A 13026-nucleotide genomic window follows, 5' to 3' on the forward strand; every position below is an offset into this window, starting at 1 on the left:
ATTTTTAAAGAGTGTGATTTCCGGAATCTAAATTTCTGGGTTTTGGGTTTGGAGTTTCCTACTGGTTAAGTCGGCCGCAAAAATCAAGAACATGACATGACCTTTAGGGGAGAAGGACTTACTTGAAAAGTGTAACATCTAAGTCTCAACACACATTGAGACGATGTTATTTTTATGCATAATATTAAAATCAAGGTGATTGTGATTGTTATGTTACTGTTAGCGCATTCTATAAATCCAGTTGATTTCGAGCAATTACCTCTCAAAGGTGTTCGCTAAAAACATGTTTGCTGTACTGACCAAACTTTGTCGGCCAGCTTGGCTATAGTTTAGCAGTATTGTTGCTGGGCCTGGCCTAGATTAGTATTAGCCTAGAAATACAGCTCATCTCAACGAAGAAAACCAAATATTTATTCAGAAGTGACTAAATTTGAAAAAAACTGACCATTCTGGATGGCTACCAGAGTTGTCATGCCATACTCTAACTGACAAAAGATCCCCTAGAGACTCCTTGGTTGTCAGGAGGAATGAATCAGATGATCCCTGTTGCAACACTTTCCTGGTTTTAGAAATCATCACATGTGGCTTAGTCTTGCCTAGGAGGCCTGACAGGGTCAATGTGATAATGGCAGATGTACCTGCTCCACTACGCATTCCAGTGAATATAGTCACGTGGTAACGATGACAATGAAGTGGATCGTTGTCATGGAGAACAATCAAATGTGCCTAATAGTACAAAATAAAGATCAAGTTACTGTAGATATTGGATGCATGTTGTGTGTGCACACGAAACATGGCAGTAATTAACTAGAAAATAGTCAACACTTATTATTTATATATAAGCTATAATCTACACAAATACTAGATCCTACAGGTCTACTTAACTTCAGGTACATTGAAACCATGTACCACCATGTAGGCCAAGCATAAATCTACAAAATATAGTACCTGAAGTTGGTCTGTTTTATCTTTTCTTCTGGCCCAGATGGAACATAGAACTTGCAAACAAAATACTACAATCACTGCACTGATTACAACAGGGTTGTCTAGAAATCCTTTGAATAGTTTTGCATCCTCTACAAAATGTATTGTATTGGGTAGTACAAAAAAACTACCACCAAAAAAGGTTAGATGAGAGCACTGACAATGCAGAACATTTTCTGTGGTTAAAACTCCAACCTAAAAAAAACCCCACAATTATACCAATTATCCATTTTTGCAGCAACTGAACTGCCAGTTAATAATAATATGTACAGTATTACATTTTGAAAAGCAATTTTAAACTACTAGATGGTACGCTCGCTTCACTCGCATACCATCTAGGTCGTGCCGACAGATGGTTCTCGAATACACAGTAATTTCAGCGTATAAAAAAAACTGGCGATTTCAAATGTACGTACCGCAGAACTATAATACATTGTCATTTACAGAAACAAATAAATAAACACAATGATTTATGTATTCAACTAAAATTAGCACACTGGGAATTACTACCGAAAGAGAAAAATATGTCACAAAAATCATTTAAACAAACCCAATTTGTGTTTTGTAGGTAACAGGGTTGAGGAATGGGAAGAGGATGGGTACAGAGGAACAATTTTTAAATGTATTCTTCATCCACTCAGTAACGAAATATTTGTTCAATAATATACCACTAAATACAGTAAAACATTTGCGATTTAATGCTTTGTTAAAACTGTCACTGTTATCTGTTATAGACGATTGAAATACACCACTACAACGTTTATATTTTTTGTAATTATTAATTAATACAGACGTTGAGAAGCAACTGTCAGAAATAAAGTTTATTTGTATATTATGTGTTTATATATCTAACAGTAGGGCCTACCAACACTCACAGTAATAAGTTTATTTGTATATTATGTGTTTATATATCTAACAGGGCCTACCAACACTCACAGCAATAAGTTTATTTGTATATTATGTGTTTATATATCTAACAGTAAACCTACACTCAAAGTAAGAAATTTGCGATTCAAATGGCGATCAAAAATGGTTTATACGTATTTACAGTATTGTCAAAGTATTGCAATACTATATCTAAAGGGAATAAAACCGTAAAACTTAAATTTTTACTCTAGCTTTCGCTGGTTCAACGACACAGCTTAATCATGAGTGAGTCTATGTGACTTGGAATTGTTACCATGAAATCATGAGTGTCACATACCAAGTAAATTACAACAAACTGTGAAAAAGCGAGAACCTTATCCACAAGGATAAAAGAACACAAAGCAGATGTCACTTCACATTGCACAGGTATTCTAACACGTTCAGCCAGAAATTCAGCCTCAGAAATTGTTCATAACTCAGCCATCACTGATCACATGACCACTCACACTCATTTACCAAATTGGAATGCAAAAATACTAGGCACAGAATCTTCATGAAAAGATAGAAAAATAAAAGAATCCATAAAAATAAGAAAACATGGTAATACTATGAACAGAGACGACAGCAGATTAGAACTACCAAAATTGTATAACAAGTTACTAAAGAGGAGGCCCCGACAATCCCATTTGGGTAAACCTGAACGTTCCATAGATGGCGCTATATCAAATACGAGATTTCATGATAACAATTCCAAGTCACATAGGCTCACTCATGATTAATCTGTGTGGTTGAACCAGTGAAAGCTAGAGTTTTACGGTTTTATTCCCTTTAGAAAGAAAAAAAATACTATACAGAGATCCAGATGAACCTTTTTACTAATATATCTAAAGGTTTTAAGTTTATCCCCAAGGGCCCATAAATTTACCTACTTGTGTTAAACCAAATAATTATACTGGGAGACTGAGAGATAGTATTTAAAAAAAATAAAATCGGCCTGTCTTCAAAATTATCATGCTGTACTCGAGCTCGAGCAAACCAGTTTTCAGGTATTAAAAACAATTATCGTAGAAGGAGATAGATAAATGCGAAGCATCCTCGTATTATTGTGTGAAGGCATTTTTCAAGATGGACATCCATTAGACAGTGTATACCCATATTTGGGGCAAATCGTTGAACCTAAATTTGGTTTAAATGTCAGATAACTAACTATCTAACTCAATTTAAATAGTAAACAGGGTTACATCAGGTGGTTAAAATCAGCACCGAAAGTACTTTATATACCATCGAGTAAACATTCTAGAAGTAACGCGAGATTTACCGAATTTTGCCCTTACGTACATTTATATATAAATACGGTTTTACCTGACAACCATCAGTGTTCCATTGCTCAACTTCTGTATTCCAATACAAACAGTTTGCCATGAATGCAGATATTGTGTAGTTGTCATCAGCAGCATTTTGGATATCAACAGTAATAAAGTAGGAACCAATACCAAGTAAATTGTCAGTGTTAATAACCAATGTAAAAATATTTCCTGTCAGGTTTGTAGTTGCATTCCAATTTACTGTAACATTATTAACATGTAAAGGCAGATCCATTGCAAGATCATATTGTGAACCATTTGAAGGATATTGGTAGCGCATGTAAAGTGTCATTTTGGATGTGATGTTGTTTGGGTTCACTAATAAAACTAGAGACCCCTCATTGCTAGTTAAGTTGAATCCATAGGTAAGTGATGCAGTTGTGTTGTCCAAATAAATACCTGAAATTAAAAATTTAAACAAAATTATAATTATTAGTCTATTCATTTATATTTTCCAGAAGGAAATAAAAAAAAACCTACTGTAGCCAAAATAAAAACACTTACCCGGAAGGGGTACAACAGGAACAGGTTGAGGGTTAGCAACAAACATGTTAATAGTTTCGGGTAGATTTTCCAGTATGATTGCCTTACCACCAGGCTTATTGAGTTCTAAACTTGTAACTTGAGATGTTACACTTGAACTTGATTCATCCCAGATAAATGGATTTGATTTGAAGTTGTTCATCTTTGGTAAATAGGAAAACAATTATGAAAGATATATCGTCTCCCAAAAACATGAAAAATGAAGATTAATAAAAAAAGTACTTTAAATAGGCCATTTGCAGCTTCAATCAAGTTAATCACTTATGTAGGAAAAACAACCTTTTTTAAGGATAAAATAAAGGGTTAATTTCAACCAAAAGCTCATTGATAATTGCAGTGAATTTGATTATTATTTGTTTCAAATTACAGTTTTTTCAGGTAAATAATTATTTTTCGATTCAATATTTGGTCAAAGTTAACTATTAGTATTATGCCACATAAAATGACATATTCAACAAAAACATTAAAAAAATTATTTTTTTCAGGGGGACAATATATAAGACATTGTGCATTTTATAAAGTAAATGATCATATGTTGAATGTATTGTTTTCAGTTGGTGGTATAGGTCCTATAGGTCCTTTACTTAGGTACAAATAAATTAATTCACAGTAAGAATAATAGAGCTGATATATCAAAAATACCTTTATATCAATAACTTCATCATAATTATCATCAGATACTGTAATTTCACTATGAATATTATCAGGCAATCTAAAAGCTATACCACTGTCACCATCCTCACACACCAAGCCATCAATGTCCCATTTCTCCTGCTTTTGAAGTACAACAGACATAATGTCAGTTTTCAAACGGGTTGGTTCCTCGCCTGGCACTTTGTTGACAAGAATTGCCGACTTCACTTCTTCAAGAGATTTCATGGACACTAAAGTCACATTACGATTCTGAAAATCACAAAAAAAAAAAACATTAATCTACTATCATTTTATTACAAAATCTCTATATTAATATAATTATTCAAGGAAATCTATTCTAAAAATTGTTTACCTGAGATACATAATCTTTCTTGTCTTCACTTTTCATTGAAATTTTGTTTTCTGTTTGTGGTGGTGGAGCTGTGGTACTCATGATATTAGAAAGTCCACTCAAAATATACCTTTAAAAAAACAATTGAGACCAGGAATTACAGTTTAGTTTTTTCTAAAACAAAAGACCAGTAATCTGGAAGATTTGTTTGATTGTTAACTACTTTATAGAAGAACTTTACAATGAATTTTACAACAACAGACTACCCCCATGGTTTGCTGAAGGGAACGTTGATCCTACAAAAAATCAAACAAGAGGAACGTAATGATATTATTTTTACCTCTTCAGTTGTATCGTGTATGGATGTTTGAAAAGGTCGATATATTTCAACCTAAATAATTATTGCCTTCTGAAAAAATGAGACAATAAACATTTTTTAGGGCCTAAAGAATTATACTTATATAATATGTTTATGTTCAACTTGAACATTTCTATTTATTTCATTTGACTCCAATTTGTATTCTACAGCAGAGAACCTCTGAATTTCATTTTGGTTAAAAAAAAAAGAGCCTACAATATTAATATGATTGTTAGACCCTCATTATTTATATATTTTTTCTTAATTTCATTAAAAGATTAGAAACGATACAAGATGAACTAAGATGAATTCATATTTATTCAATATAAGCTTGTTTTTTTGTATGGCCAGCAAAGCTAATCACACCATTTAGGTGAATTACAAAACATGAGTGATGCAATTTGTTCACAGGACTACAGATAATAAATTGCCAGGAAGTTATGTTTATACTATACAGTATATTGTTTCAGACAAATTTAATAGAACATTAGACCTATAGAGAAAGATAAAAGCATCTTCTGTTGAAGATCATAACTTTTTCATAAATATTATAAAAAGAAATTATGGTATCATGAAATGCTACAAGATTTAGTGGTGAAATGGGTGCTACAGATTTAGAGGTTAGGTTAGGTAAGACTCTTACATTAAAAACATTAAAATATTACTACATTGCTTTTATGAATGATATATTTGTAGACGGTGCAGGCATGGTTCATTAATATGTACACGAGACAAGTGGCTTAATGTGCCATCTGAAGGATTTGGTCATCAAACTTGAAACCTATGCCTATCACATGCTAGTTTGATTGCCTTATCATTACACCATCACTATCTGGTCTATACAGCACGCGACGCACCATCATTTTACCATGTTACTCTTTTGAAAAACTGTAATGACCAACCATCCCCCTTTTTTCAGCCTAATGTTTGCATTAAGGCTGGTCACTTGATGGTAACATATATTGTGTGACATAAAACAATAAAATAAACAATAGTACAGTCAAGGAAAAGAAAACTAGCTCCAGCTCGATATTTATGGCAAAATAGATTTTATTCGTTAACTTTGTTATTCTTGAGTTGCTGAATTAAAAAAAGTTAGGTGGAATTTTTTTCGACCATCCTTTCAGCCACCATTTTGAATTTTAAAATGGCTGACATTCCACACTAAACTTTGTCATCCATGGTATCATTAGAAAGGGAATGTAATACTGATCATTTTATCCCATACATCCATACAAAAAAGTGCATAGTTACATAGTTATTTAACAATAAAACAAGGCACGTGACCAATAAAGGTCAAAAGTTCAACATTTAATTTTCTCAAATACAGTTTGGTATCGTAGGATAGTTTTTTTTATTCTGAATACAGTTTTACTAATACCTATTCGATTTTACTTTGTTTTTTTCCAATAAATGTACATAAATTGTTTTTAAATGTAAATTGAACAAGGTTTCCTTCATATTAAGATTAATACGGTTTTTCTTATTGGTTTAACAATTCATTCAAATGTTTGTAACATTTATCTGGTTATAATAACAATTTCAGTGTGTGAAAATACTTTATAGTATAAGTTAAGTTTAACTATCAAGATCCTCGATATGCCCGGTTTTCGCATTGCAAGTAAAAAGATCAAACAACCATTGCTTTGCAGGTAAATTGATCATTAAGGCAGGATAGAAAACAGCTCATCTACTGTATATGATAATTAGTCGAATAATCTTCCACGGTTTCAGATGATAACATAATATATTGAATATACATTTAAATCGGTGGCATACGCTCATACTCATAAGAATACAAATATGAACAACAAACAACAGACACAATGAGAATCATGCCTGAGAACAATAAAATAATAATTCAAAACACACCGATGACTGAAAAGCTGATTCGATTCCCTACCGGAGTGTGGTCTAAGTCGATCGCACTTCACTCATTAAAAAAACCCCACTGTATTTTGAATAAAGTGAGAAATGCAGTAAATGCAGAAAGGGAAATCAATAACTGACATCGTTACATACTGTAAATACATTTGTACATACATTTATAAGCTGTCTGTAGTTGTAGAGTGTGAACATTTTTTGTTTTTTCTCAAACTAATTTGAATATTATTATAACTTATAGTTAGGGTTTATATTGCGATAATCGCAAATCATATCATATCACTTTGTACTTTTAGACGTTAAAAACCCAGTAATTCGTTTCTTTACAATATCGATTAGTAGTTTATAGGCAGTAGGACACTGACTTTTCTTTATTTCGTGTTAATTTGAGGAAAACTAATTGATTTTAATATAATTTCACTGTATAATAATATTGGTTGGACAACAATAGCACTGTTATACAAATGATTTTGAACGCTACGCAAATGATACCATGACCCTTAGAATTTTTTTTAACGAAAACAGAAATTTAGACTTCTCAAGCTAAAATAGATTCAGAATTTAAAAAAATACCCAACGAAACAAGGGTGTGATTTGACAAACGATTTAAATAACTCGGAAACTTTACATTTTATGCCGTACCGTACTTATTCAGTATTAAGATAATATATATTATAAAAAATATCAAATGAACAATAATAACAAAATAAAAAGAAAATCAAACAAACATTAACAAAGCTGTATTCAGAATAAAAAAAACTATCCAATGATACCAAACAGTACAGTATATGGTGAAATTGCATGTTGATCTTTTGACCTTGCGTTTATTGATATAGATGTAATGGAATAAAATGATCAGTATTACATTCCCTTTCTAATGATACCATGGATGACTTAAGTTTAGTGTGGAATGTCAGCCATTTTGAAATACAAAATGGTGGCTGAAGGAGTGGTCGAAAAAACAAAAGGCACCTTTTTTTGGATTCAGCATCTCAAGAAGAACAAAATTAGCTAAAAACAATCTATTTTTGCACAAATAGCTGGAAAACCTAATAATCCTTACTACAAGGTGCATGTTCAATACCTGGCTGTTCCTTCTACGGCTTCTCCTCCTACACCTATACTAGACTGTTCATTCAGGTATTTCCCCAAATTTACATAAACTTCAGCTGCATATTTCTGAAAAAAATTAAACATAAACATAACTAAACACATTTAACTTATATTTGTAGTTGATAAACTTAGCATAGACTTATGGGGAGAGGAGGGAGATTTGTGGTAGTAAGAAACCAAATATTGGCTGCACTTTCACAATTTCGCACAACTTTTAATTAGATGCTAGTAAATCGACTTTATCAAGTATGCAGTATAGTTTCATTTTGCATAACTTCACGCACGGCCCATGAAAGCAAAAACCTGGAAGTCGCAAAGTGATTATTAACATCAACCCAAAAATCACTTACCGCGAAATGTTGAAAATCTACCAATGAAATCAGAAATTTATAAATAATTAGATAAAGGTTTATAAATAAATTTATAACCCTTTATCTTCCTAAGAGAGAAATATGGAACAATATCGTAATAGTGAACACTAATATTATCAAAACTACATTTCGCGGTACATCTGAGATAGATGAGGTAGGTAACCAAGAAGATCTTTACACAGTTTTTCCATTGTGCTCGTCTATGGTTAGGTTTCTATTCGTTAAGTTTCCATAAGAATAGACAAGTGTATTTGACATGTTAAAGAAATGTAATGAAGATATGATTATGTTTTGTATGTATATTTTAGAATTGAATGAGACCATTAAAATAAAACAACTTCCTCTCAAACTAGCAGTAACCAGTGCTTCGCACAGTCTTTTCCTACCTTAATATGTAGTTATATACTTTGCATAGGCAAGTATAATAAAAGCACACTCTGTTAAACTACTTTGACAAATTATTAAAATAAAAACAAATTGTATCAAGAATAAAATTCGGAACTATTTTACGGCCATTGATTTTGTTATACACTATCCCTTCACTTTGAAATATCTGTAAGCTCAAAATTGAAAGCAATACTGGATATGGAACTTTACGAAAATAAAAAACGCTAAAGAAAAAATTGTACTGTGTGAATTATATGATGCGCGCAAACACTAGCGAAAGGAATTAGATCCAACTCGGCCCTAAACCGTCTCGGCCAAAGTCAAGTCGGCCCCTAGTCAACTCTGCCCCAAGTCAAGTCAGCCCCAGGTCAACTCGGCCTCAAGTCAACTTGGCCTCAAGTCAATTTCGGCCTCGAGTCATCTCGGCCTCACGTCAACTCGGCCAAAAACTAATCGGTCAACTCGGCCCCAATAAAGTATGGAACACAAAAAGTGAAGCGAATTGATAAAAGAATAAAATAATTTTAAATATATTATTTTTTATAAACATTTTTATTTTACTGTTATCTAATATATCTATCATTCTTTCTGGGAACATCCTTGTAATGTATCAAAATATATAGTCTAGGCCGGACTAACAAACACATACTGAAACTGTACATCATCACAACCAATAATATAGATAAATACTACTTATCAATAAAACGAAAAACGACAGAGTGTGTTATAATTTATATTGAATTGTCCGTTTTATTTTGTCAAGGCCTATGTGTAGGCCTAACCTTACTAATCCTACCATTTTAACTATTAGCACTTTTTGCGTTCCATACTTTAATGTGGCCGAGTTGACCGATTAGTATTTGGCTGAGTTGACGTGAGGCCGAGTTGGTTTGAGGCCGAGATGAGGTGAGGCGCGTTCACTTTGGGCCAACTTGGCTTGGGGCCGAGTTGACTTTGGGCCGAGTTGACTTTGGTCCGACTTGACTTTGGCCGAGACGGTTTAGGGCCGAGTTGACAAACTATATTATTTTGGGTGTTTTTCGTGGTGTATTAATTATTTGATACACTAGAGGGTGAACTCGCTTCGCTCGCTCCCCCTCTAGGAAGTGTAGACGATAGTTCTCAGAATGATAACGTTCTTCTTGTACGTTTTCTGTCGGTTACCATTATTGAAAATGCTTGACATTCGTAAAAATAAACTATTCTGTTTCACAGTGCCTTAGATGATTAATAACATTTTAAAGTATAGTCTTTATTATTTGGTAGGGCCCTTATAGGGCGGAGGTGTGGAGGCGGAGTTCATTTTAATAATATGGTAACATTTATAATAAATGAAATCCTGTAATAGATATGAAAGGTGGTAAAAAAGAATAACAAATGCTTGGTGAATTGTAGATAACAGTGCGATGAATTCTACTACAAATAGTATAATTGTGTTATTATAAATGTGGATCGGATGGACGTTTATTAGATAGTTGGGTTGGGGGGGGGGGGTGATTATTATTCAAAGTGATGTTTTATTGGAGAGGCATTTATTCAAATAAATATCATCCTAATAAGTATTAATACATTATTTAATTTAAACATCTTTTGAAACTAACTGCCGTGACAGAGTGGGTCGTTTTGGCCCAAGAAAGAAGACATTACGGCTTGCAACATGGGCAGACAACTCGGTCCTAACGGGACACAGATAGCCTACAGTTATTCCTGCCAGCTTACTTAATAAAACTCAGCTATCGGGATTTCACTCGATTTATGTCTTATCATCAAATCTCCCTATGTAATTTTATAATACTATTCCCCACAATATATTCCGATTCTTTATGGCGTATATTTAATTTGATCTTTATTAATTTGCAGTATAATTTTTATTTTTTAACTACTGTACCTTTCACACGCACGGTCCGTTCCTAAAATAAACAAAAAACTAAAATGGCTATGACTAATGGCCAACTTAAGCTCCAGTCCTACTATCTGTTTTTTTTCTTCCGTCTTCCAAAGGGACACTGTATTGATTGATGGAAAGTGCCTGTTTCCAGTCACCTTTAGGGTCAAATCTATTATTTTAACTGCTCCCTTATGTATAAAAGAGAGAAAATAGTTGAAACCATGTTGCTGCAAGGTGAACTTATCATAAACCTGGAAATGACTTGACCGCCAAGAATTGAAATTGAGTAGAAAATCTACTGTTGAAATCATAAATGTTGTTCAAAAACTCTTTATAATATCTTGCTAAGATAGAAATATGGAAAAATAGCGTCGAACTGAACACTAATGTTATCAAATCTAAGTTTCGCGGTACATCTGAGATAGATAAGGTAGGTATCCAAGGCGGAGATTTGTACCGAAGTTTTTGTATTGTGCTCGCCTATGTCAGAATTAACCATAATTTATATATAGATATAGATAAAATAAAAAAGTGGACATAAATCGAATGAAAAACACATTGCTGCGGAAACATGAATTGCTAAGTTGTTTTCATGTTCAACAATATATCAAACCATCATTTTGTTTGTGTGTGTTCATTTTATTCATTTACATTTTTTTCAATGGTTTTGATATTTTTGCATTGGAGATTTTGTGTGGGAGATTTTTTACTTATTCGCTACTTTTGAATAACAACAAACAAAAATAAATTGTGGTCTAGTAGTAACTCGTGCTCTGCACGGTCTTGTCTGCCTTAATAATAATTCGCATGGGATGACTAGTAAGAAGTATAATAAAAGCGCACTCTTCCCGGCCCCTGAAAAATTATTTAAAAAAAAAAAAAAAAATTGTCAAGAATAAAATTTTGAAGTATTCCTTTATTTTGGAATCTGTAAGCTACAAAATGAAAGCAATATAGGACTTTGTGCTGTACTGTGCGCATCAGAAAGTGACAACGTGCATGAGAGGGACATGACGGTCAATTGGTAAGTTATAGAATTAAGATGTGAATTAAGTATTGGAATAATAAAATAATTTTTATGTTTTCGTAGATATTTGATATTTTGTGGAAACACGACACCCATTTGTATTTGTGTGTTTTTTGGGTTTTTTTTTTTCATTTACATTTTAAAAAATTTGAATGGTTTTTTTATATTTTGCAATTTCTTTGTGTGAGGTTTTATATCTTTTTTGCTAGTTTGTAATTACATTGTGGTCTAGTTTTAATTTTTTGTTTTAAGTGGTGACACTTATTATTTACACATATCGTGGATTCAAACTCGAACGTACTAAGCATTGATATCAATGGCCACAGCATTTTACTCACTGAGCCAAGCCGTGATTTACAAAAATCATTCTGTTCAAAGGATAGGTGTAATTAATTAAAACTTCATCGACGCGATCATTCGATTGACTGGCTGCCGAGACTAAACACTGTTTTAATTTGGCGGCCCGGCATGATATTTGTAGATCCGGCCATAGCGGTACACAACAGAGGATGTTGCGTAGTTGATATTCACGAAGCATGTAAAATTACTGTTAGAAAATTACTTCAGGAAAGTGATATAGCCAATCGTGCACGGCCCCTCAATAAACATCAGTGTGCCAAATGTGAACACGTACTGTTCAGCTGTTTCGGATACGTAAAATTACGCAAAAAATTTAGCATTAAGTAAAAAAAGTAGCATTAATATATAGATTTTAGTCATTTATGTTAATTTATTTCGCATATGACCACAGATTTGCCCTACGCTCGACTACCTGACCAAACAATATGTTTTTTTATAAATAAATAAATAAAAAACAATGTAATCATTGGATATACCATTTTAATACAGAAAGTAAAACACTCGTTCCTACAATGTCTAAAATCATTGACCTGCAAAATTCTGATATAAAACTATTCTATTATTATAAAATAAAATGTATTTATTAATAACCTGTGCTTTGTCTGATATCTCTTCTTTTTCTTGAGTTACTTGAGTGATAGCAGCAGACGTTTGCTTCAGAGATTCCATATCACGTATTTCAACGTTTTGAATACTTTCAATAATTGCTTCACGTGCCTATTCAGATAAAATTAGTATATCTGACAATAGACAGTTATATACTGTATTGCGTATCCGGATATTCACCCCCTGGACATTTACCCCCCGGAAAACTACCCCCCGGACAACCACCACCTGGACAACTACCCCCTTAGGACAACTACCCCTTTAGGACAACTACCCCCCGGACAACTAC

At 33.0% G+C, this 13026-nt stretch overlaps 1 protein-coding gene across 1 annotated transcript in view; it reads right to left on the bottom strand.

The window, feature by feature from the left end:
* Nucleotides 1-13026, bottom strand: part of LOC144838320 (polycystin-1-like protein 2) — a 54349-nt gene that overhangs the window by 5578 nt on the left and 35745 nt on the right. Inside the window, exons 6-13 of the mRNA XM_078693657.1 lie at nucleotides 12723-12848; nucleotides 8070-8164; nucleotides 4765-4873; nucleotides 4401-4661; nucleotides 3696-3900; nucleotides 3214-3614; nucleotides 949-1179; nucleotides 446-726 (exon numbers count right to left, since the gene is read on the bottom strand). Of these exons, the coding sequence (XP_078549783.1) occupies nucleotides 446-726; nucleotides 949-1179; nucleotides 3214-3614; nucleotides 3696-3900; nucleotides 4401-4661; nucleotides 4765-4873; nucleotides 8070-8164; nucleotides 12723-12848 (1709 nt within the window). The remainder of the gene's footprint in view (nucleotides 1-445; nucleotides 727-948; nucleotides 1180-3213; nucleotides 3615-3695; nucleotides 3901-4400; nucleotides 4662-4764; nucleotides 4874-8069; nucleotides 8165-12722; nucleotides 12849-13026) is intronic.

Source organism: Antedon bifida, chromosome 3 (assembly GCF_963402885.1).
Source record: "Antedon bifida chromosome 3, ecAntBifi1.1, whole genome shotgun sequence".
Classification (NCBI taxonomy): domain Eukaryota; kingdom Metazoa; phylum Echinodermata; class Crinoidea; order Comatulida; family Antedonidae; genus Antedon; species Antedon bifida.